The sequence below is a fragment of the Argiope bruennichi genome, chromosome X2 (assembly GCF_947563725.1).
Source record: "Argiope bruennichi chromosome X2, qqArgBrue1.1, whole genome shotgun sequence".
Classification (NCBI taxonomy): domain Eukaryota; kingdom Metazoa; phylum Arthropoda; class Arachnida; order Araneae; family Araneidae; genus Argiope; species Argiope bruennichi.
The window spans coordinates 50,837,635-50,865,532 of NC_079163.1; the positions used below are offsets into that span (position 1 = coordinate 50,837,635).

The window sequence follows — 27,898 nt, forward strand, 5'->3', positions numbered from 1 at the left end:
GGAAAATTTACAAACATAAACATATTGATGATCTCTTCTGTGAATGCAATTTACATATTTTTAAAGATAATATTCTTCCAATTTGAGATACATTTTTTTTCCCTTGAATTTAATGTTTATAGATTATGGATATGAAATAAATAAGAATCCGGATACTTGAAAACTGTGCAATTGATTCTGGATCTGAAATAAAAAACAATTTATTAATGTAATTTATATGTGACATCCCCAAGAAATACCCTCAAAAACTTTACATTTATCTATAGTGTTTATTTACTTAGTTATTTTAGCTAAATTATCCTTATGATAGTTAAATTAAAAAATAATATTTATTAGAATTACACTATTGTTAGCAGTGCTCATTTTACTTCAGGAAAATCATGAAATTAATTCCACATTAATTAGCCACCTTTTGCAGTAAATGATCAGTCATCACTTCTATAGCTGCCTCCAGAAATATCTCTATTGAATCACTTACTCATCTTTCGTTAATAATTTCTCATATCAAATTTAAAAAGAAAATATATGAGTACTATATGATTAAAACTTACTCGGAGCAGGTTGTAGCAGTGTACCAACTAGTCCCAACAAAAATGTAACAAGTTCCCTCTCATGGCGCCATTTTATATCTTGGTACGTGTGAGTGGTGCAATAGAGTTGTACAGAACTTTTAAATGCGGCATCAAATAACTGAATTTCAACAGACGATCAATTTAAAATTTACACCTTACCCCATGAAACAACAGGTCCTGGTCTCCCCTACTACGTATATTAGGGTGTCCCATAAATTTCCTGCACACTAACCTTAACTGGCTGTATTTATATAAACGTGCATGCTTATTATCTATTAGCCGTCTATGGCATCAGTCTAAGTCGTCCCAGAACTCTTCTAAAGTGCTTTTCGTTGGAGGCACAGTCTCTTTTAAAGCATTGTTCCACATAGCTCAACATAAAGAGCCACAAGAAGCATTAGCAGCATGTTATGTTTCATTATTTTTTTAAAAAAAGGCAAGAGTAGTGAGATGACTAACATGACGGACCGAAATCGGGTTATAGGAGATTGAGAGCTGGCACTTTTGTCTCGAAAGATGAAGATTGCAGCGGCGGTCCAGCAGCAATGGACCTTATCGAATTGATACTCGCTGAAAATTAACCCTGGCACTAACACTCCCAGGACAACAGTGCAGAATCATTTAATTAATATGGGATATATCAATTGATGTGAAGTTTATATTCCGCTTCTCTATGCGCGATGTTTCTCCAGCAACATGAAAGAGGTTCCTTCTTAAAGAGACTTTCACTGATGACGGGACGTGAATTTCATACTGAAATGTGCATCAAAAACGAATTCGGTGTAAAGACAATCGACTTTTACTGGCTGGAAGCCTAGATTTCACTCGAAGAAAATTCTTTGGTTCATTTGATGAGACTGGAAAGGTGTGGTTTGTTACGAGTTACTTGCTCAAGATGAAACCATCCATTCTGCTGAATACTGTAATTAGGTTAATAAGTTAAAGCCGCCATAACAACAACAAAACAAAAAAAAAGCCAGAATTTGAGAAACTACGATGTGCCATTTTTTATCATGACAAAGCAAAACCGCATATTGCATTGTCTCTGTAAGAGAAAATTTGTTACAGTTCGATTGGGATTTTCTATTGTATCATCCCTACTGACGAGTTCTTGTTCCATACGACTGTTAATTGTTTCTGTCGTTAAAAAAAAATCCTCTTCGTGATAAACGATTCCAATCCATAAACGAAATCAAAACGCATCTCGAGGAATAGCTAGCAAGCAAGCACCAACAATTCTGTAAACAGGAAATGTTTTCGATAAACTAGAAAATTTCATAAATCATTCTGAAAAAACAAATATTGTGCATTCGTTTCATGTAAAAAAAAAAGAAAGAAATTCATGGGACACCCTAGGATTTGAATGAGGGCAAATTAAAACAAATTTCAAATCATAATATCAAAAATCGATCATTTATCTTTACTAAAACTTTTATTTCATCCTAATTCAAAAATATTCTCTTTTCTATTGATTATATTTTGCATAAACAAAATTATATATGGATTACATTTCTTCCCATAGAAGTTTATCTAATTCAGGAAATGCGTTTCTTTTGTATATATTTTCTTAGTCTTACTATTAATTCACGTCACTCTTCAGATAAATTTCGAAGAACTATGCAAGGAAAACACCGATCAATACAAAGGGATGCAGAAACTTTCCTTGTTTTAAGTAAATTACTCTCAGACTATCTATATAAACCCATAAATGACAGTGATAGCGACCAACAATCTTGCTGCAAGACTTCATGTGAAGAGATATTACACTAGCATAGATAACCGTTCTTGTAGTAACATTTAGATAATTGATGGTGTTATAATTATATCACAGAATTAAATGCTAAAAAATAATTTGTATAACTTGAAATTTAGAACTATGCTGAGTAGATAGCTAATTTACAGCGCCACTGCGGCCTATCGTAAGGCGATCGGGTAATGAATCGCAAGCAATATTTAGGATAACGGAGACGTAGATATTAACCATGATTTCATTTATCGCAAATTAAATCTCAACGTGATACAATCTACGGTTTTGTTTAGTGAAACGAATGTTGCTGTAGATTGCTACGATCTCTATCAAACCAACCAGATTCATGGCATGCAATGAATAGCATTCTCTACCACAACAACACACAATATAAACAAGTACGCGTTCCTTTTCTTTCTTGCCAACCAAATTTTAACGCTTTCCCTTTTGCCCATCTCTCCAGATATAGCTTCTATGTACTTTTCTTGTCCAAAAGATGAAGATGCTGTCTAAAAGTCATCGTTTTTATATATTTTCCGCAATCCAGGGTGTTGTGCAGAAAGATTTTGCTACACGTCCATAGAACACAGAGGAAATATATTTTGAAAGAAGATGTTGTTCGAACTGAGATAATCAATGAACTCCTGTTAACAGAGATGGTACATTTACGTGATTGTAGAGACATTCTACATTAAAACTTTTGTAAGTATTTACTGAAATGTAAGTGCAATTAGAATAAATTAATAATGTTGACTCCGAGTTTAAATTAATTGAGCATTGAAATGATAAAAGAACGATTGTTTTTATCCTTGTTCATAAACATGCTAAATGAAGAAAAGTAATGAAATAACAACATAAACACAGTTTTAGAGTTTTCAATTTTATTTAAATATTTGCATTTATTTACAATTTCAGCCAAATAACACCAACGAGTCTAAAAATGACAGAGAATGTGCAGCTGTTCTTAATGTAGAACACAGAATGATAACAGAGGAATGTTTCATAATAGTATTTGCGATTAAGATACCCACCATCTAGAACAAATGTATGATATGCCTTATCACTTTTCGATGACATTCAAATGAAAATTGGAAAGCTATGAAATATACAGCCAATTTTACATACAATGCCAAGACACAATTGTGCTTCTTTTTTTAAAAAGCATGGTTCAAATTATGAAGAATGATTTTTTTAAACAACCGACAATATATTATATCAATACACAAACTGTTTACAATACAAAAGATACTGATGCAGAAGATGGCAATGCCAATATAAAACAATTTGCACTGAACAAATTATTTAATTTCAAAGGCTTAAAACAAAAAATAAGGGTTTTTTTTTTTTTTTTTTTTTTTGTATTGGAACATTTAGAAACAAGCTTTGATCAGGTGATAAATGTATAGAGAATATATTTAAATTATATATTACTAGAAATGATATAAGTTTAATTACTTTACTGTTAGATTGATTGAAATTACCATTCACAGTTATGGGCCAAAAGTAATTGATTTTAAATTATGAGAAAATTCAGTATACTTTGAACTATAAATGCTTTGCATTTCTGGCATAATACTTCATATTTTTTCAGATTGCTTTGTTTTAAACTAATAAGTTGAAAAATATCTTATATATTACTTTATCAGTAAATTAAAATTTTTGAAGAAAATTATACGATAGAAACTGCATAAAAACTTTAGCTTCATTTTAAAAATTTGCAAAACAGGACATACTATATAAAAAAAAACTTAAAAGGAAAATCATTGATAATAAAAGACGAATATGATCTATTGCTTTCAACTTAATAAATATATCACACCTTGCCATCAAAACTTGATAAAATTATATTTAAAAGTCAAAAAATTTTATTGTTCAGCATTGTTAGCGAAAAATAATTAATCAACGAAAAATAATTGTTAGAAATATACAAAATATTTGACTCTACAGTGCTATCAATACTGATTATACTAGTTTTTAGCCTTTTGAAAAATAATTTGATCCATCAAGCTTATGCAAAAATTTTGATTACATTTGATACTAAGATTTTAAAACATCATTACAAACTATCACTACAAACATTTGATTAAGAGCTCAAGAAGGCTTCCATTCATCACAAGATATCAATCTCAAATGGATGATTTGGATTTAAAATAAAATCGTGATCACAAAAAACATTTCTGCGATTATATTTATAAACATGTAAATATATCAGTTAAATATTTTTAAAAGTATTAGAGCAATACATAAAACGAAAGTGAGTATATCTATACTAGTTATACAATATTTTGATAAGTATAAGTCATTTTGATTATTAAAAAATATATGCTCATTTCATTTAACAAAATATAAAATTCTAAAGATTCACAAATAGTCAATGTTATAACAGTTTTGATTTAAGTTTTGAACACAAAAAATTTTACACATAAAGTAATACATTTAAATTCCACACACATTTCACATAATTTCATCTCTCTTTCTCTCTAAACCCTCATTGACATTTTTGATTTCGATGTAGCAGTCAATCAATAGTGCTTAAAAGCACTTTTAAAAGATTCAGTTTTATTAAATAGGCTCCAAATTAACTTGAATAACAGGTCAATCAGGAAATATAAATTCAAACGCGATAATTATTTTTACAACCCTTTTTTTTTTATTACATGTTTTATAGTTTTTATTTAGCAACAGTTGGTTTCATTTTTTCAATAGTATGTTCTTGCTGATAAATTTAACTATGAAATCAAACATTGAATGTATACATATATAATATATATGTCATAATTAAAAATTTATAACATGTGTATTTCAATTAAAACATAAGTTTTGGCCATCAGCTTTATCTAAATCTGAATAACATCTTTTCTTCAGTATCATTTTTTTCAATATTTAGCAATCAGAAGCCGATACATCTTAATGCATTATTTTTCCAAAAAAAATCTTTACAAATACAATATTATCTTGTAACAAATCCTGCTTTCCTCTTTATGTTGGATAGAAATCATTTTCATTCTATTATACAAATAAAACAGAAGGCATAATACAACTTACAGGTTTTAATATATTCTTTTCAAAGAAGAAACCAAATAAATTCTTGGCTTCTTGTTCATCCCAGACAGGTTGTGTATATCAACCAGTAGGAAAATAAACTACAAATATATAACTCTTTATTATGTACTCTTTTAAGTTCTTATTAATCACAGTAAATTAAAGTTGTAAATAAAGTTCACTTTTTTCTAATAAAAAAAATCTTAGAGAAGTTTATTTAAAATATATAAATAGATTTTCTGTATTAGTTTTATAAATGACAAATGTGTTCTTTCATAAAATAAAATTGCTCTTAATAGGCAGTGTCATAGCTTTAATGGCCTGATACTAAGCAGTGCCTTAGTACATTGGCCTATATATATATATATACTACTTTGTAAGCAGAAAATACAAGATTAAAAAAAAATACACAGAACTTGAAAACCAACAAAACCTTTGTAACCAAATCTACCAAAGAAAAGAATATCTACATTTCTGTACATCAAAAAACTTACTACACATCTGCCTAAATTAAGGTCTGAAAACATGGTATGGAAACATACAATATTGGAGAAAAGAAATGAATTATGTAGATACTCAATTTATTATTGAGTAAAAATTAATGTCTGTATACTTATACTTCAAGAAAAGAATATAATTCAGTCTTTCCCAAAAGTACACAAATATTCTAATGTGTTTCCACAGTCATTGCACATAACAAAAAGCTTTCAAATTGACTGAAAAATGTCTCATTTATAAGTAATATTTTAAACAATGCAGAACTCAATATGCCTTAAAAATGTTCCTTAGAAAATTGAAATGATTTTATAAAATAGTTATGAATCCATTCCCCTAATGAGTATTACCATTATGAATTGTTTCTTCTTAAAAATATGATCTATAAAAAAATGATTCAGATCTATAAAAAAAAGTACAACTTCAAGTTGTTATGACACATTCTAATTCTCTCGTAACAAAAAATGCAAAGTGAAAAACTAAACACAATTGTTTGAAATTAAATAATATTTTACAAAAGCAAACATACAAGTGAAAGCACGTTAGTTTGTACTTATCGCATTTTTACAAAATATATACATTGAATCTAAAAAAAATAATACTACTTTAAACTACTAACCACTTTGAGCGTCATTTAAATGAAAAGGAACATAACATTTTAGTGCTTTATTAACTATTATTAATGTGTGCATCATTCTACTACCAAATAAAAGAGTAGTATAATTTAAATAAATATTGCAATGCACATTCTGAATATATTTTGCAAATTTAATCCATTTATTGTGTAGCATTATTGCTATAAATGAAGCAAAAGTAAAATAATAGATAAAAAAAAGAGTAAAGAAAAAAGTTACATCTACAAATGAGTTAAATCAGTTATCAAAATTTTGATTCACAAAGCTCAGTAGTTCAACAGCTCACGACTAGACAAACGTCCAAGGCAAATTCACAAACCATCATTAAAGCTCCAATATCAAAATGATGAGAATGAAAAATAAATAAAACTTGATTTTAGATCAATATTCCGATTTAAGGAAGCTTTCATTTTTCAAAAGAAAAAAAATCATTCTGCAAGACTTAAGAAAATATATACATCAGGATTGTTTCATTTCCTGATAATGTAAATGCAAAGTCTACGCATTTTTGATAAACTTTGCATAGATTGAAATATGTAACTCGTCTAAAATACTTAATTTTTGATCATTTGCAAAGAAGTTTTGGCTGCATTACTCCTGAATGCAAGAAATTAACTTAAAATGTGGGATATATTTCCTTTCAAGGAAAACCGGACACACCCACACAAAAAATCACAAGTTTTTTCCATACAAAATGCATTTAGTACTGTACAAAGTAAGAGTGCACAAAAGAATTTAGAAAATATTCCAAAGGCACCATTCATAATGGAAAAAAGGCGTTGTTGAATTTGGAAGTAACACCTCGATAAATCAGTCAATATAAATAACGAAGAAAACAGCAACAAGAATCACTACAGAAAAATATCATTGACTGACATCTGACACAATAAAAATATATATATATTTATAACAGATGAAAAAATAAAATTAATATGCTTGATAAATCGAGGAGATACTGCATCATGACAACCTAAGCCCAATGTTTATTCACATGGAAAGTCCATTTTATTTAAGATGGAACGCGGAGCAATCCTAAAGGAAAGGATCCATCTGAAAATTTAAAATGGCGTTTATCATAAAATTTGAGTAGAGCTGGACTGTAAGGATGGTTTTGCTTTAAATGTACATAATGCACTTCTGGCTCTGTAGTTGTATGTCCACATTCTTCACACACATATACTTTTGCTCTTCTTTCTTTATAGGCATATTGATGTTGAATCCCATGTACTTTCAAAGTGTGCGATTCTAATGAGCATCTTTGGGTGAAGGACTTCTCACACATGTTGCATTTGTATGGCCTTACACCTGAAAGAAATATTTATTAATTTGCTGATCCCTATAACTAATTACAAATTTTTTGAAACAAATTCTCTTAGATAAGAAAAAAACTTTAAAATAGTAAACCTCTTAAAATTATATTTATTCCCAGATATTCATCGGATAAATATTTTATGGTTAGCTTATACGAAATAATGTGATGATTTTTATACAAATGCGAAAAAATATGAATGAAATAAACTCATTCACAAGAAATTGTGTATTATTTTATCGTTTTGAACGACATTCACGTTCATTTCTAAACTAACAATATGGACGCCCGATGGTGTCCTCATATGTGGACACCATTCACTTAGCAATACCTTCTCTCTGCGTGAAAAGAGCAACTTTTTGCAGAAAATATGCTCAATGTGTAAAATATGTCATATCCCTTAAGGCGTGAGGCAAATAGATACTTCGAGTGATTTCATTCAAAGTAATGGGACATTTTAAACTTTTATATTTCATAAGTATTTTAAATTATAATGATTTAAAAAATATATACATTTTGCATAACAGTTTGTTAATTTACGCTTTCAATTAATATTTGTATTAAACTGGAATTATTTTAATTTTTGTATATTACATTTAGTTTAGAATAATTTTTTTATATTTATGAACCTAAAATATTCATAATTATTGTTACTGTCATAAGAAATTTACGCAATCATTTCTGAAGGGTTTTTTTAACAAATTAATTGCTCTACAAGAGTGATGTTCCCGAATGAGGACACCCACCAAGGGAAAAAGTTTATTTAGAATAAATTTTTACATTGCAAAATTTATATCTAGGCCTACTAGTCCATTCATTGTTAATACCGGCGTAGGAAAGGATTTTTTAAAAATTCTAAATACGAGAATGTTTATGACTTCGATACACTAAAATATAGAACAGCATTTTAAAATTTGAACTATTTAAAATCAATCATAAATATAAACCTCTCAGTCAAAAGTTTCTCTAATATATATACATGTAATGAACCTTTTGTTCATTTGTTAGAAATTTTACAAGTAAAACAGCATTTACAGTTTGCTTATATTCCATTAAGATTTCATGCAGCTATACGTTACAACTTACCGAATATAATTAGCACCTTATCCATTATGAAACAGACTAAATATAGTGAAAGTAGGTTAAGGAAATTTTAATGCTTAATACTTATCAAAATTATCATGTAAAAGGCTTTGCTTCATACTTCAAGCCCATGACTTCAAAATTATAATGGCAAAACAAAATTTTCTTTGAATATTGATACCACAGAATATAATAATTCTTCAAAGTGTTACAATTTCGAATTCAGTTCGTGCACATTAAAGCTTTCTTGAATATGAATTCTAGAGTTATTAATTATAACTCACCTGTATGAGTTCTAGTATGTCTCTTTAAATCAAAAGTATCATTGAATCCTTTTCCACAAAATGTGCACAAATATCTTTTCATATCACTATGACATTTCATATGCCTGTTTAGCAATCGCTGTAACCCAAATGTTTTTCCACAAACACGACAGCTTAATCTAAAAAAGAAAACAGTATTGTTATGTACGGACATAAATATTTCTAAATAAATATAAACACATCAGATGCTGAATTCATTCGAGTACACATAATTTTTTTACATTCTAATTAATTTTGTTGTATACACAAGTAGCCAAATTAATACAAATATTAGTTTCGCTGTATAACATTTATACGACAAATTATTATTTAAAAAGTATTGATTACCTTCCGGCTTCACCTTCCCCAACACCAGGAAGGATTTCATTACCAGGAGATGGCAAAGGTGACATGTCTTGAGCAGGGGAAGAATTTCTGTAACTTCTCTGTAAAAGAGGATTCTTAATTCCATGTCCACCATTGACAAACTCCAGCGGCACATCAGTGGGTAAACCAAGCTAAGGATTAAAATACATTCTTAAGTATCTTTTGACTATACTATATGATTGTAATATTATATATCAACGATTTTTTAAAAAATTCATCATGCCAAAATTGCTTTTGGAAGAAACAATTTGATCCCACAAAATTATTAAAATTTCTATTTATTCCCAACATTCAATAATAAAAGGTACTTACTCTCTGTTGAAGTAATGTCAATCGAACAGGCAAGGAAGGAATCATTGCCATCTTTTCACCTCTATCATCAACCAAGCTATCTGGTGATCTTGAAGAGTTACTATCACTGTCGCCAGGAGAAACTGGGCGCATATCGTAGGAATAAATATCTGAATGAGAATCATCTTGAGAATCGGGAATTTGAACATTGGAATGTAGTGTATGTTGTTGAACTGGCTGATATTCCTTTTCATGTTTTACAAGTCGCGCACGACTTAAGTTGATTAAAGTTTCCTCTTGCTCATTGTCTGTGTATTCTTGACGACGTGGCACATGATAGTCCAGAGGGCGATCCTGCACAGATGGACTTTGAATGACTGGAACAGCCATGTATGCTGGCTGTGAATGCAATGGCGGTGTTGAACATGATGAAGTGGGTTCTTCGACAGCAACTTCATCTCTGGTGTGAACTATGTTCTCATGATTTGGACGAAATCTTTCTAAGTTTAAAACTGGGGAAGGTGGATTGCAAGGGGAAACTGGAAGAGTGCATGGTGAAATGGGAGGAGTCGTTTCGGCCTCTCCACGTCCACCTTCAACTCGCGTTCGTTGTTTTTGCCAAGTTTCGGTCCATCTGGCTCTTGGGTGAAGTTCTGAAATAAAAATATAAATTCATAATTTTTTTTGAAATGCAGTGAGGCTTTCATTTCATTTAAAAAATTTTTAACACTAGTAGCATTTATATATAACATCAAACCGATTCAGTGTTACATCCAGTACGTAAACAAACAAAAAAAGGTCACCAAGAAATAATTTCGTATTCAAATTAAAAATAATTTGACTTTTTCAGTGTAAAGGAATTTTTTAAAAGATGCAAAATGTTTTTGAAACGTTTCTATTTCCAGCCTAAAAGGAAACCGCTCAAAAAAGAGTCATTCATAAGCGTTGATATTTTGTATTATATATATATATATATATATATATATAGGTCATTTTCTGCTCATCGTAGCCGGAATAGGAACTTATTTAACATAAACAACAAAGATTTTGGATAAAGAAAGAAAGAAAAATAGTTAAACAAATCACCATATGCTTAAAATTTGAAAAAAAAAAAAAAAAAAAAACCCTCATTTTCCACAAATACTATCCTAAATTAAAAAATTAAATTTGCTTATATTCCTTTTAAGATTTCTTTAAAATGTTTCAAGAGCCTGCAATCCCCAACTTTTTTTAGGCAACATAAAAATACAGATAACAAGGAAACGACTAGAATTATTTCCCATTGATAGACAAAACTAGAACAACTTTCCATCCATACAAACACGTATTTCCGACAAAAACAGAACGATTTCATTCATAGTTACGAAATCGTAAAAATGAGAGCATTTGGGGGGAGCCTAATAGCTGCATTCGGTTCAAGAAATATAAAAGGAAGACACCTCAGCACCTGGTTCTGTAATTGTCATTAGCTATTCACCTGCTCATTCCTTACACGAGCCCCACAAGAGGGTCAAACAGGGGGAAATCATTTTGTATCAATTTTCTTCCTGGAAGTTGTTATATGCTTCTAAATAAATCAGTAAACTGATGTCAAATAATGCATTTTTCCTAAACCTTGAGCCTTCGCCGAAAGGAAGATTGCGGGTACGATATTCAAGAATAGAAAACATAGAAATACGGTCTAAAAACAAACAGATTTCTTGTATTTCAAAAGTATATTGAATCCGTCGACATAATGCCCATTAATTATATTAATTTGCACCAATTAATTACGGGCATATTTTGGAAGATATGTTATTATTTTGTATCACTTAAAAACAACTCTGAACATAATTTGGATGAAAATTTCTTCAGCTAGATAATGTTTTGCTCTCCTCTCAATTTACATCTTCCTAAATTAAAATTGCTTTCAATTCTATTAGTTTGAAAATAAGTTTCATTATGAAAAAATACAATCTACCTGCCAAAGAAATTCAATCGCCAATTTTAAACTAAAATTCTAGAATGTAATATTTATATAATATGAACGAGCAAAATACAATCTGCCTGCCAAAGAAATTAAATCGCCAATTTTAAACTAAAATTCTAGAATGTAATATTTGTATAATATGAACGAGCAATTAATTCGTTTTAGATAGTTAAAACAAAGATTAACTGTAAGGATTAATTACAATTACTGAAAATTCCCAATAGTTAAATTTCGAAAGACAACTTCCCTTCTTTTCTTTCTGAATTTCTTTTACTAATAACCGAAACGCATAAAAGTTAAGGAAAAAAAAATAAGAAGAACCACATAACTCGTTTAAATAAGCCCTAATCATCAGCAATATGCAATTTGATTTCACCTGCTACGACTCCGGCTGCATAAATGAAAAGGGGAGGGGAACAAATTACCTACATCAAGGAGTCAAAAGCAGCTACATAAAAGCTAAAATATACAAAACAAAACCATCTCCACCCTTTGACAATTTTAACAAGGGAAGAACTCGCATGTATTTTCGCCAAAGGAATTAACGTAAGAAGCGTGATGCAAACTACACGATCAACGACTAAAGAGTAGACATTTGCACCTGCGTAGCCAAGACTGCGACGAAGCATTCATCCTAGAAAGAAAAAATTCGCCCACACCTGGCCTGCACTTTGTCCTTGGCCATGACTGGTTAGCAGTCACGGCCGTTTGACACACTAGGTGATGCTTATACTCACTATTTTTACTGCTTTTGTCATCATTTTGCACGTTTTTTATAAATAAATAAATATATATATAAGGTGACCTCCAAGATTAAGTAAAATTTTAACAAATTGGATTTTAATTTATATAACAACATTAAATGATAGATTAACTCTGAAAACTTTTAACGAAATTTAAATATCTTTAGATGCATCAAAGAACATTGTTGCTCTAGAGTAATGCCTTTCTACTTTATACACGCTGTTTTCTTTGCAGAGCAAAAATTTTAAAGATGCAATATTTATAATAGATTTATAAAACAAACGCATAATGAAATGCATTTGTTGAGTACAAAATGATACACATCTTTTATAAGGACATTAATATATCCTCACTGAATAAGATGTTACTTGAAATGGACGATATAATGAATTTACAAACTGCTATAAAAACAATACAATAGAAAACTATATCGTTAATGTGTTATATTATATGGTAGCTTTATGTTCTAATTAATTGCGTTCGTTGAAACATTTCAAATTCCGTGGTCTTTTGACAGTTTTCAAAAACTGATCGGATCATAGCCGACATTTTAATACACTTAAGAGTAATAATATTTTAATGAAAATTACAACAGCGTAAAATGCTATTCAAATTGCAATATACCTGCATAAGTCATCGTATAAAAGAAACGGTTTCATGTTTGTTTGTTTTTTTTTGGGGGGGGGGAGTGGTTGTCCGCCTTCAAGCAAAAATCAATGATAAAATTGACCTTGCACTTGAGAGTCGGTTATTAGAACCGCCTAATATGCAGGTTGCGTATCCTTGTAATTAAAACGGGTACTTTCACTAAGAATTGTATTTTTGTCTTCGGGAAGAAACGTCAATACTTTCACTAATCCTTCCTTGTTATGATGCAAGACCCTGAATTACTGGTTGGGTATTTCAACAGGTAAGCTAACGTTTCTCCATTTTTACTTTACTGCGCATATAGATTATCTTCGCGAATTTCAACGCTAGTAATATAAGTAACATTATTTCCAGAGTATGAAGTAACGGGTTTTTTTTCTCCTAAATGGAAATTCGTCTTTCAACCAAACTTATTTATTCGAAATAAATTTTGTTTTATCTTTAAGATTCTTACATTTTTGCTACTGGAAGTTTCTGTGCCTGGGGCTAATAAACAGATGCTCCCTATTTTTCCGAATGTCTCAGTACAAATACGACGCAATAACAATTTACCGTTTACGTAAAACAGCAGTTTTACATCCATTCGAAACATTGGCTGTTTTTCCTTTTTTTATTTATGTATTTGTTTTCTCCTTTCAATGCCATCCTACCCTCCCCTCTTTTCAAGGTGTGGGGAAAGAGAAAAAAACTTAAAAAACGAGAATATAAAAACACGCATCGCATAAATATTAGCTAACTTCTTTTTTTCCTTCTTTTTCTATTTCTGGATTAATATACCGTTCAACTATTTCATTTCTCCATTTACTAAAATCATTTTAAAATTCAATTCATTTCATGAATTTAATAAAACTACGAAATTGTTCGATCATGAGGTAAATGAATGAAGAAATCAACTGCTTATAAATTCTAATACTTTTTTTTTCTTGGAAAAATAACTCATTAAGCCTTTGTTAACATTGTTCAAAGCTACGTAAGAAAAGCCAAATTGAAAAACAATCATAGAAAAAAAAACGCCCTTTAAATTCATGTGCAAAATACTCAGTCATTAAGAGATTGAATTTCAAACAAAATATTATTAAAACGCGATAACAAGCTGAAAATCGGTTCTCGAAAAGGATTCAGTATCTCATTTTCGGTCGCGCAAAATTATGATAACGATACTTCGTAAAATATTAGAATAGAAATTGGAATTGGCTTATTTATTAAAAATGTGTAATAATTATAATTACACACCCTATTAATTGTAATATTATCATTAGGTTACTCAGTTTTATAATATTTACTTTTAAAAACATTTGTAGAAAATTTAACTCGCTAAAAGTCATCAAGATAGTGAAGGGGGGGGGGATGAGCTCAGAATATACAAAGTTTAAAGAAACCCTTTTTTAGATTTTAATTTAGGAGCGCAATATAGCATATATAACTATGACATTCACAGCCTTTGCAAGATAAGTTAAAAGTTATAGAAATTTTTAAGAGAATATTGATATTGCCCTTTTTTTAAATTAAATTACATAAAGAGAATGATTTGCAGAAAAAAATTGAACGTTCCTGCGTTGCAAAAAAACACCTTGAAGCTTCCCATTAACTCTTCTGCACTGTTATCTTAAAAAATATTTGAACTAAGCGTTAGTGGCAACATTTTAAGGTTTTTTACGTTCTACGTGAAGCAATTAAGAGATAAAAGTCTAGCGGTTCGACAAGTTCCTGCCTTTTTCCTTATTACTTGAAAACTGTTCACAGTTTAAAAGCCTATGAGTGTAAAAACCAATAAATTAATATTATCACTCGATTAAAAATAACGAACGATTCATCTTTTTAATCAGAAAACGGTCATATGAATTTGAATTTGGGAAAGTGGTACGTAGAATAAGAACTAAGACGTCGTTTTAGTATTTATGATATTTTCGTCTTTGTCACAAGTGGAAATTAAAGAACAAAAGCCATCACTAAAAAATAATCGGTAATGTTTTATTTTCTTCTAAAAGAAAGAAAAAAAATCACATTACTTCAAATTTTAAAAAGCGTAATATAAAAAAAAGATAACGGAGGTTTATCCTTGACAAACGCCCTTTAACAAATGAAATGAGAGGCAAGGATCTTCCTTAAATCGCCTTTAGCGATCGTAAGACTTATTTTTATATTAATAAAGAATAAGACCAGGATATGAAGAAAGAATGAAAAGGAAAAAGCCGCAGCTAAGCTTTATGCTTTAAGGAAGATGCAACTGACAGCACATTCCGTTAGAAAAACCTGAGAGAGTATATATTTATTTAAAAAACCGTTGATTAGCCACCAAGGTCAAATAGGTGTCTAACCAAGGCCACGTTGACTTTCACTAGTCTTGCAGATGCTTCTCAGGCCTCCCATTCACTTATGAATTTCAAGGACCACGCAGAATGTGGTACAACACTACGCGAACACGTTAACTTAATTAATAAGGAGGAACTAATTTCAAGTGCGTAGTAGGAAAAGAAGGCAAATAAAAAGATGCGCATTACGGCGTGTGGAAAGATTTGGTAACAACGGTTGATCAGGTTGGAAAACATTCAAATAGGATTGTGTAATTTTTTTCAAATCCGATTACGAAATGGCATTAAAGAAATTCAAATTATGTTTTGAATTCGGAAAAGAGAAAATATTAACCACTGGAGGAAATATCCGATGAGTGAGCTTAGACCGAACTAAACGATTCATGCATTGATGTGAAAACGATTTGTTGAAGAGGAAGCATACTTTTATTTGATTGTTTTACTATGCTGTTCCCAAAATTTCGAAATAATGAAAGTATGGATGTTTGTAGCACCGTAATATTCAATTCATAAACTAATAATTAATCAAGTTTGTACATATAGTTAATAAGCTGAAATTAAGTGAAAATCCTTTTATTTTTAATTCCATGGATTGAATTAGAAGTTATTGAACTTAATTTGGTACATACAGAAGAATTTAATTTGTTTTTCTTTAATTATGCGATATTTTAAAGAAGCAAATAACGGCAGAACTTTTTGAAAAACTAATAGAAATTATCTGTTGTTTTATTAGATAAGTGATTATTTTATTAGATTTTTTTTAGCTTATTTGTACAAAAAGAGGTCAAATTTCTGTAATAAACCATAAAATCATAAATGATAGTGTTTCGCTAAATATTTGATAACGAATAGACGAATTTCGAAAAGTGGTGCTACAATTTAGACCATTTCGGTTTTCATCCAACTGCTTTAAAAAATAGCTACATTAATAAGCAGTGATTTCATGCTTAAAAACAAATTGGCGACTTTATCGAAAAGATTCAATTACTTCGTGAACAAAATATTCACTGATATGATTATATAAATTTTTCGACGTCCATTCAGATTAATTAAGAGTTTAACACATTTTGCTGCATAAAAAGAAAGTAGAGCGTCGTAAAATACTTCGGCTTTAAGTATCTCTAACAGGGCAATTAAAAATCCGTAGCAGCATTCTAATAACAACTAATGAAACAGTAAAAAGGTAAAGAAAAAGTTTTTCACATAGTTCTTTAATCATTAAACAGAACCAGAAACATGATCTGATGATCTTTTACTGGTTATTTAAAGACTCATCTGAAGATCGTTAATGAGTGGACTCTATAAAAACCTTTCAAAATTACGCTATAATTCTCGAACGAAGCATAAATTAATTCCGCATTTGATGCCTCTGCATACAAAATGACATTCCAATGGACTAGAACATTCACAATCATTTAAAAATATTTAATCTAACGGATCTAAATGAAATGAACGTAAGAACAATGCTAGTCGCGTGGCTCAAGGCCATTAATTCGCAACTCTTCATCGATAAAATCCTTTGTCTAGTTTCCCGCCAACTTCCTGATGAGGTTAGTGTCACGATTTTGGCAAACATCCAACGTTTCCTTAAATTTTTTGATAGGAGGAAAACTTTCTCCGAGTTCCATCCGTTATTTTTGTGATGTTTGTTGTCCTTTCGATCGTCTTGGAAGGTGAGGGGAGAGTCTATTTTCCGCAAGGTTGCAAGCCGAACTCGCCTAAGGCCACTTGGGTCACCTTTGAAACTATTCCCTCTTTTGTGGCGAAAGATCTCCTCCCCCTCGTACAACAAAACTCTTTCGGGTAAGCAGGGAGGAATTTACTTATGAACAACGATTATTTGTAGGTTGAACATGAATCTTCAAAAAAAAGTAATAAAAAGAATGACGCTTCTAAAACATTTACACCATTTTTATTCCTTCATCACTCATCTTTTGCAATGTAATTCATTGCAGAAAAATTCTTTTTGGTAAATCAACGCAAAAAGCAAGACATTCAATTGAAAAACAAGGCTAAATAATAAGCCAAAAATGTTTTAAAACTCATTTAATAAGCAAGGGTTAGCCGGGAACAAAATCTGTAAAAAGCTACTGTAAGAAAGCGCAATTTTCTTCAATTGCATATTGAAACTTGTTTATCGATGTAAGAATGCAAATTTCAGCTATATTCGTACTACAGAAGCAAAAAAAAAAAAAGAAGAAAAAAAAATATTTGCAGTTTTTACAATTTGTAAAAACCACATTTATACTTACCCTTTAAACTTAACATTATTTCTTGATTCAAAGAATGAAAATCCATTACTTACCAAGCTCGCATCCTCCTTCCATGGTTTAAATTACTTCAAGAATAAAAGGTAAACTTACCTAATTCCCTTATATTTTGTAAATTTTCTTGATTACAACCCCTAACCATAAATTCTCATAATAATTTCTTACCTTCTTTATTTTCTATTATTATTATTAATTCTTCCCTCGCTTCTTGTAGTAAACGACATTTTAACCTGCGTCAGCACCTACGAAATCCATATCGATTTGAACCTTAAAAAAAGTACGGTTACAAAATTCTAATCATAAGTATGTGAACTTCCCGCCATCTCTGAAACGAGCTATTTATCGGATCTTCTAGAACCACACATCTTATTACTTTTTAAATGTAACAATGTAGAAGATTCGGCCGTTACAACAAAAACCGGTCTCCGCTCTTTTTACAGGCATCGTTTAGCAGGTATTTTGTGGAAGGTCCCTCGAATTAAGCAATGAACAAGGTAGTGAAAGTGAATTGGAGAGTTAAAGGTCATGGTTCGGCAGCAGGAATAACGGGTTGGGGGCCGAACTGCAACAGCCGTTGGATAAGGTAAGTAAAGTGAGGGGTTTCAAGCCGCCTACGAAGTAGAAGGGGAAGAAGGGGGACCGCCTAACGTTTTTCCTTACGAAACTGACAGCCCAGTTTCTTTCAAGCAGAAAGTTTCAATGCCACCATCTGTTAGGTGCTGAAAGAGAAACATTCCAATACCCAAGTATAGTTGAAGAGGGATGAGAACTGGCCAATAGAGTTAACGATAACCATTTTCAAATACGAGAACTACAACGTTCTCAACGTGTCTTTTCAGTCTCCCTCCCCCCTGGAATTCTTTACCTTCTCAAATTCCGAACTGGTTCTTAGACAGAGGTAAATTTCACTGGACAAAATTCTTAGTGCAGTACTAAAGTACTGATTTTCCGTTGCATATTACCTTTTGGGATATACTGAGATTTGTTATTTGATTGTGCTTAATACTATAAATACAAATTATTTAATACATTTTTACTCCTCTTATTTAAGTGAGATCGATTAGCAAATCACATCCGAATATTAAAGTGCGAGTAGGAAAATATTTATCTAGCTGTAGTTGTAACTAACATTTAGCAAGATTTAGATAATATATGCATAGTTTCCAAACATTTTTCTATATCTTTTTGAAAATTAAAACTGAATAAACTAATTATTTAGTAGCACTCACATAATTCTAAATCTAGCAAGGATCTTATTCAGCCGTTACATTAACTAAGAGTTTTATCCTTCGTATGTACAAAACACTAAAAAGAAGAAGAAAAAAAATCAAAGTTTGATAGAGTTAATGTTTTTGTGAAGTTCAATGTACACAGTTTCACATGTGAAGTAATTAACTCGCTAAAAGTTAGAAAGCGAGTTCCCTTTTATACTAATTGCTTGTATTATTTTTCTCCAAAAATCTCAAAAAAGGAAAGAATATATCTGTAATGAATTCATGAATCTGTTTGATGATACAAAAAAAAATTAGAAAAAGATTAGATATTTTTTCTAAAACAAAATTTTTTATAATATAAATTTGAAGTAGATCAAACCATTCAAGACAAATTTTAAGAAAAGTGTTAAATATGTAAGTTGATGCTATCTTTAAGCAGATTTTATCACAAGGAATCTATTAAATAAAAAAAAACTTTGTAAATATTTGTTCCACAAAAAACAAATGAAAAAAAACATATAACAAAGTATTAATTTAGATAAATATGTTGCAGTTGACATTCTTCAGCAATGCGCTAGTGATAATCTAATCATAAATCATAACCCTGAAGAACCTGCTAATACGCTTTCATTTGTGACCCAGCTGATAGCACATATGCTAAAATGAAAAAAATTCGCAAAATATCATGCTTCTGGGTATTCCAAGTTGTTTTCTTCTATCCGATAAATAAACATGCATATAAAAAAAATGACTTGAAGAATATATTTCAAGTTCAGTTATACGCATCCGTGCATATCAGAACCGGTTTCTACCTATGTTTGTGCACAAAAACGGTAGCAAACGATTTTTTTTTATGCGTTAATCCATCTCTATTCACAAATTTTCCATAAATTCTTCCACAGTCCCTAGAGACTGCAGGACCCCAATGACCCTAAGAACCCGTACTCTCAACAATTCTGTTTTTCCTCCACCATTTCTTAAGATCGATCCCCCCTTTCGCAAAATATTCCCAAGGTTAGGTTCCCTTCCCAACTGAGACCAGGTTATATGGAGCCCAAGATGGGAGTCGCTGCCCACCCCCTGTTTATCCCCATCCCCTTTGAGGGAGAATTTGTTTAGAAGAAAAACGTCGGTCAGTGCGTCAGGGTCGAGACAGTCCCTTGATCTTGAACCACAGCCTTTCCCCCTTACTTCGACCTTGAACAACAAAGCTCTTTCTCCCTCTACTTTGCCATCCAGCACCTTTCTCACCCACCGACTACGGAAATGCAGATTCATTTCGATTACGTATTCTCACGCTGTTGGTCAATATATTTCCTTTTTTAGCACACCAGATTGAAGTTTCATTGAAAATTCGTTACGTTTCCTGTAGTTTGCGTAACTTTCTATAGGCAATGTCCGGTTGGGGAGATGACCATTTGGTGACATCTACTCAAGCATGAAGATTCTTGAAAGAAAGTAAAAGGTCCAATGTTGGGCAAGAGGATGCTGAAACAATGATAAACTCAGACAAAAAGCCAGCCTTCCCGTAACTGGCCACTGTATTCTCAAAGGAGTCTTCATACAAAGAACAGTCAACCCCTTTCCCCCCAAAAAAGAAAATTCTTTTAGTGATAACGCATCGCCCCACCGCGACTCCAAGTTAGCCATTTGTTCAATCATTCATGTTTCCTGTTCTTTTTATCGCGTATGTCTTGTCTACTAGGTCAGTGATAACAGAGTGTTGTTAAAACCAATTGCTTACTGTTTGGATATCTCAATCCACTAACCTAACAACGGTTCAAAGATAATCTGATTCCAGGACTTCATAATTCAACTTTTGCAACTGAAAAAAGGAGGAGATTCGAGACAAAACATAATGTTCAAAATTTAACGAAATCTTAGATTTAAACTCGATTACTTTGTTCTTTATATGTAAGAAAAAGGGGATTTCGTTCTTTATGTTGAGTCTGCATTTTTAATGCGCATTTTCCGCTATCTTTTTTTTTTTTTTTTCGTTCTTTTAAATGGAGATTATGACTAAATTGTCTCAAATTTAAAACTGATATTGGTATAACATTTTTATTAAGATCTTATACTAGCACTAAATTCAGCGTATTTCTTAACAGGGACCAGAAAGTAGTAAAACTGAAATTTTAAGTACCTGAAAATTCTTCTAATTCATATAAAAAAAAGTATTTTTCTGTCCAAATATAATGAGACTGGTCATGCGAAAAAAATTAATTATTAATAATCTTCAAAACAAGTATTCTGAAATCGTCAATGTACTTCCATCCGTGCCTAATTTGTTATAAGACTATATAGAACCTATAATTAAATTTAAAAAGCATTCGAAATTTATCATTGAAATCCAGTTCAGATCCAGGTCTATAATCAATTTGAATTACATAATTCTTTTTTTTATAACTATCAGATATTGCATTGTGGAAAAAATATTCAATAAAGCTTCAGATTTTGCTTAAATTTCTCTGAAGCAACTGCATTCAGAAATTCAGTCTATCATTCGTTTAACAGTATTAACTTTCATTTTGAAAATACCCATGGTTTGATTATAATTTTGATTTATCTAATGAACAGTTTCAGTCTGAATAACAACTGTAAGGAAATGAGTCATTCTGAAAGTACGTTAAACACAGAAAATTTATCTACGCGTAAACTATTTTTCTAAGGTACTAAAACGCACTATCGTATTATGCGGTTAAACCGGGAATTGATGCAACCGCATTTAACTGAAAAAATAAAATGCATACATTAACATTCAGAATGAGTATTGAAATGACATCAACAGTTACACATCAAGCGCCTTAAACCGAATCTTTGCACGTGTCAAATTTTTAAAGAAAGGAGTAAAATCTGATATCACGCCGACGCTACTAGAAAATAATTCACAAGAACAAAAAATAAAGTAATAATAAACAAAACAAAAAATTCTTTTTCCGGGAAGTCCTTGAGGCTGAACTTGACCGCTTTCGCAAACGTTTTTGGCCAGTGGCCACAAAAAAGCAAAACACAATCCCCCGAAAATGTTTTTTTCCGTGCAACGAATTGACAATTAGAAAAATCCTCATTCTGTATCTCGGGGCGGTTAGGCCGGTATATCCCATTACAACATCGCGCAATAGGCACCGAGCGTCACAAGACATTCAACGTCATAATTATATTCTGTTGAGAGTCCAACTGCTTTTTAACCAAAACAAATTGCGTAACCAGTAGGCTATGAGGAAGAAAAACTTTTTAGCCATAAGGAAAAAAGTTGGTGGGGAAGAACGTTCTAAAAAATATCAATCAAGTGAAATTGAAAGTATTTTCTCTACTACAAATATTCGAGAAAGCTGGTGGGTAACAAACCGGTAACATTAGGAAAACAATCGCATCAAAATATCTATTGACTTTATTCGATGCAAGATGCGATTATTTTCAAGTATACGTAATTCGTCTTTCTTGACCTTAGAAGAGCAGGATGACAAAGCTGAAAAACGGTCACTTGAAACAGAAAATAATTATGTAAACACCAATTTTCTTTACTGTATTGGATCTAATGCGCAAACTATGCATGATAAGCAGATTTCGATTATTAAATAAATGAATCAATTATTGTGAGTTTTGCATAAAGTCTTTTCAAAAATTCTTTATGGAATTTAAACCTTGTAATTCAGTTCGAACTATTATTCTATAAAATATTCCGAACTTATGCTTGTTTTCATCAAACTCAGTCTATATTACATTGGATCGTATCGTTTAGAACTTTAAAACTGCGACTTTCGATAACTGGGATAGAGGGTATGGATTTTAGAGTAGCAAAAAATTAGAGGGGGCGATATTTTTTTAATATTATTAAACAAACCAGTTCTAACTGAACATTTCATTGATATTTTCCAAATCAATACATTTGAATTTTTCTCAGTTTACAGTTTATTGATCTAGTTACGCGTACACTGAGAGGCGCGATTGGAAAAATTAATAATAGTTTCGAAGTAAATAAATACTCAATTATTGAAACCAAAAGAATTGCAATAGAATATTATTCTTAAGTGTTCTCTTCATTCTACAGCTCATTTCATAATCGAAAATTTTAATATCCTTATTATATACATCATTCGTCGGATTTATTTTTATTTGCATATAAAAAAAAATTTAGAAATTGTTATATTCCAATTGACTGATTACACCACAAAATAAGGTTTTTCACACAAATGAGGTTTTATTCTCTGCAAGCAATTACAATCCATTAATTTTTCAAGTTTGAATAAATTACAAATATTTTAACCGTTAATTTTTCAAGTTTGAATAAATTACAAATATTTTAACCGTTAATTTTTCAAGTTTGAATAAATTACAAATATTTTAACCGTTATCGAGAAAGCAAAATAAAAGATAATCATGGATGAGCAATTTTTTAAATTCTAGTCGTTCCTTTTTTTCTCTCTCTTTCTACCTCTATCTCATCTTAAGAGAAACATGAGAAAAATTTTAAGAGGATAGAATTTTTTTTTTTCACTTATATAAAACTGATCAAATTATTATGATTGAGATAACAACATACAGTATGAAAAAAATTTCTATAAACACACACAAGCAAAAATCCACATAATTCAATGAATATGCAAATTAATACAATCGTTAATACAAATAATTATCAATAATCGTAAAAAAAAATTTTAACATCATTTTTTTACATTTTAAAGCTACTTTAAAAAGAGATCACAGAGAAATATTACAAATCAAAGTTGTCTCCAGATCGCAAAAAGCTACTTCATTTCTATTATTTCTACTAATCCTTCCAAAATAAGCTTAATTAAACTTTATGTCATATTTTTAACTAAAATAATTACTTGCAGACTACATATTTTTAATCACATTTATATTACATATAGTATTTTATTTTATATATTCTGACTAAAATAAAAAACTGCATCTTAGGCAAACTTAAAACTTTTTCAATAAAATCTTCTAGAATATTATTCAGTATTTTACAACATATTTTAAATTGATCTAATAGGACATAACATAGATTCCAAAATATAGTCTAATAGAAACGTAATCTGAAAATACAGTCTAAGGGAATTAGACTGCATCATATTACACAATAGGTCTTTTAATATACTGATAATGAAAATCCACTTTCACTTTTTAACATTGAAACTCGAGGAAGCGACTTCCTCATATCCTTGATCTACTTTCACGCATTTTATTTTCCTCGATCTACTTACTTTCAACAAAGCGAGTAACAAAAACAATCTCACCTGCTAATGACTGATGATGTGTTTGTTCTGGTTTAGGTGGTGCTTTATTTGTTGTGGTAGTGGTGGCAGTAGTCGTTGATGTCGGTGGTACTATCATAGCCTGTTCGGGACTTGGTGGTGGAGTAACAATCCCGCAGGATGCTGCTTTCCAGTGTTGACGTTTCCGCACCAGGAAAACTTTCGGCATCTTGCTAAAGTCCAAAATATAAATATATACAAGTCCTCCAAAAAATTTGAAAAATCGTATCAGGACTACACCGAAATTTTATCGGTTTAGCCGAAAATTGTTTTTAAGCAACTGCGGAATAAAAAAATCACCAAGTCCGAAAAAAAAATTCACAAAGTCCGTAAAAACGCGCGTGTATATACGAAACACAAAGTATTTTGGAAGGTCCCGGACGGGAGCTCGGTACAGTCCGTACTCGATTGGGTACTGTTACTATTTGTGATGAGCCCTCCAGATTTCTCCCTTCTCTCCTCGAAGGATGAAGCATAAATGTGGGCTAGTAAGCCACTGAAAACTTAGGAAGCCGCGCGCTCAGAGAACTAAAGAAAGTGAGTGGACGAGAAGAGCATGTGACGTCACTAGAGAGGTGGCCGGACCTTCCATTAGACGAGGGGAAAGTAAGGGAATCATACAGGTGGCCGTGAAAAGCTGACGGGACGGGTTACCAGGTTGAAGGGCATGGTGAATCGCCAAAGCCGCCTATCCGATTCGGGAACTTCGCCAATACCAACCGGGCCTGGCGTCTAAATTGTTCTCGGTGGGATGGGTTTCGATATCAGTCAAAGAAATGCGACGGAAACGGGACCCAGCTGAGAATTTAACCATGCATTAAATGTCGCTGTCGGGGGGTTTTGTGTAGAGAATCTGATCAATTAACACTTTTGTTAATACTTAATAGGTCGTTTTCTTAATTCTCAGCGGAGAATTATTTATAATCTATATTTATATGCAATACTATAATATATTTCTTTTAAATCAATATAAAATGTAACTTCGAAAGTGAATGAAGTACTTGAGAGGCTGTAACTGTATTAAATTTTAATACAGTTAGGCATTAATTCAGGTTAATTGCCATTAGAGATCCGAATTATAGAAAAGGTTTGGAGAATTTTAAAATAGCGTTGTTAGCTTATACATTCAGAGCCTTATATCTCTGCACTTACACTTTTCTGTACTATAAATATCGATAAAGTATAAAATAGCTTTTTATGGAAAGAAAATTTAAGAATTTAAAAAAAGAAAATACTGATATTTAGAAATTAATAAATGAAATAATTCTATTTGTTAAGCTCTTAGCAAATGTATTTTCATGTAATTCATTTATAAAAAGATGATTCCGATTTTCCATTAGGTAAAATCATCATTGCATATATTCCATAATCTAATACAAATCGCCTCAATTTTTCTTTTATTATCATAATGATTTATATTAATTTTAAATTTTAAAGATAAAGAAAATGTGTAAAGTAAGAATGAGTGTCTCACTCGAAATATAGTTACAATAATTTTGGATAATTAGAATTTGGATTCGTTAGGACTGCAGTTTATTAAAACTTTTGAATCCTATACAATGAGTTTTGTATCTATTTTTAAATAAACTTGATATGAAAGTATTAGAATAATTTAAAATGATCGTTTTACAAAAAACGTAAAGATATTTTCAAAAGATGTATGTTGTTTTATGATTAAATAATTTTAAATTTTCGAAAAAGAGATCTGAACTTTCTATTTGATTACGCCAACTCAAAACATAAAGACATAAGCCTAGAGCTTGGCCTTTTTTTTTTAGATATTATAACTCGTGATGTTGACATTTATAAAAGAAATAATGCATAAAAAATTCTACACTTTTTAAGGTTAGAGGGGGAAAATAGAATTGTTTTTAACATTTTCGTATAATCTGAAATTATTTTGCTTAATTTCATTTAAAATTCATAAAAATCTCATCCAATTCTTAATTCTATCCAGCTCCAAAGTTTTAATTGTTGCCTCTCTTGTTCAATTTGTGTAAGATAATTAGGCAGGAAACCTTTCCAGAATTTGGACCCGGTTCGGGTTTTGTCGTGGCAACCTTGCTCGATGAAATTTTATGGACAGACTCAAGCAGAATAAATATCTAGATTTTGTCTTCTCCTCAAATCCCCATCCTGATTATAAAAATGTTTCTCGACTCCATGTATGAATGAATATATGAGAAAAAGGAAACAACAACAAAATATTTCTTTGCAATGAACAAAAAGAAATTAAATAATATGTAATAAATAATACTTAATCTGAACATTTTTGGTAATATGTTTTAAATGAAAATGAATTTCTGAATTGTTTTTGCTTAGTTTTAATTGAATAAACTGAGCTCGGCTCTTGTTGTTTTCGTAATTAGACACACTGTTTAAATTGTTCTGATCTATACAGATAATACTCGGGATCAAGCTTTCTATCTATGATAACATCTTTTAGAAATTAATGATGTAAACAACAAAATAAAGTTGCGCCGTATCGAGATTACATTTTAACGATTTAGGCAGAATTTGAACTTGTGTATATAAGTAAAAAATATGAACTCGGTTATGAAATGAAGATGAAATAATTTCGATTCGAATAATTTTTAGTCAATATAATTTTTCGCATTATTGCATAATAAATAATGTAAAATAAAACATTAGTAGATATTCACATAAAATTGTAGCATTTGCTCATCGATTTGTGTTAGATTTTATGAATATAGAAGGTATAGTTTGTCTCAAGATAATTTTTTTTTGTATTGTTATATAATAAATAATTTGTAACCATATAAAACTGCTGCATTTTCTTTAACAATTTCCGTTAGATTTCTTAAAAATACACAATGAATCAAAATTTGTATCTATATATGAAATAAATTTGGCACCAATTTATTACGACCATAAAATCCGTACATTTTTGGAAAAAAAGACACATATGTAGGAAACAATAAGAAGATAAAGCCATCATGAAATTATAAGTAAATGCAGTTATAAATCATTCGAAATCGGTAAATTTAAATAAAAGTTTTAAATCAAATAATTTCCTTACTTATTTTTTATTTTAAATATTGAAGAATCCGGAAGGAGATATCCGCGCATAAAATATAAGATTACTCCAGTAATCCCAAGGTTGTTTTCCTAATGTTACTTTTTTTACCTTTCTACCCACACTTTCAGAATCTTTAGAGACTGTTGTGATTTGATGATATTTTGGCTTCAGGATTTAATGATCGCCGCCAATTCCACCAATGATATATCGTACATGTGAGGCTGATACTCGTGAAAACAATGCCATAAGACAAACGTCTTCCATCTGACCATGGCTAAAAATTACTATTCACTTCAAATTATTATTACTTCAAACTCTAAACTAAATAAACGGAATATTTACCCGGAAATGTTGGTTAAAAGTTTTGTTCATGTTTGAATTCTGTCCTAAAATCCTTATTGGGTCCTTTCCTAATATTTCGTAAAAGGTTTGTTAGTATTTTGTCCCACTCTTCATAACATGCTTGCAGCTATAAAGTTGCTATAAAGACAGCTTTTCATTCCAAATTTTTCAAGCATTTCTATCTAAATTATTAGATTAAAATAAAATCTGAATTACATGAAAAAGACAATGAGTT

At 30.7% G+C, this 27,898-nt stretch overlaps 1 protein-coding gene across 2 annotated transcripts; it reads right to left on the reverse strand.

Annotated features, from left to right (window-relative positions):
• Nucleotides 1-7,378: 7,378 nt before the first annotated feature.
• On the reverse strand, nt 7,379-27,461 carry LOC129960441 (zinc finger protein 200-like). 2 transcript variants are annotated; one of them, XM_056073876.1, is made up of 6 exons: nt 27,322-27,461; nt 24,264-24,454; nt 9,885-10,516; nt 9,534-9,703; nt 9,168-9,325; nt 7,379-7,796 (listed from the first exon to the last, which is right to left on the reverse strand). In XM_056073876.1, exons 1-6 carry the CDS (start codon nt 27,369-27,371, stop codon nt 7,501-7,503), a joined length of 1,497 nt encoding a protein of 498 aa, XP_055929851.1. In that variant the 5' UTR covers nt 27,372-27,461; the 3' UTR covers nt 7,379-7,500. The 2 variants fall into 2 exon arrangements, with proteins under 2 accessions (XP_055929851.1, XP_055929852.1); XM_056073877.1 differs by lacking the exon at nt 27,322-27,461 and having other exon boundaries at nt 24,264-24,873.
• Nucleotides 27,462-27,898: the final 437 nt, after the last annotated feature.

Bases quoted from the DNA above. Each gene is read 5' to 3' on its own strand.
- LOC129960441 (XM_056073876.1), bottom strand. From the start codon at position 27,371: ATGCGCGGATATCTCCTTCCGGATTCTTCAATATTTAAAATAAAAAAT. The intron at 9,326-9,533 runs GTAATCAATACT...TTTCTTTTTTAG, and splicing joins GGGGAAGGTGAAGCCGGAAG to ATTAAGCTGTCGTGTTTGTG. The intron at 7,797-9,167 runs GTGAGTTATAAT...TATTTCTTTCAG, and splicing joins ACATACTAGAACTCATACAG to GTGTAAGGCCATACAAATGC.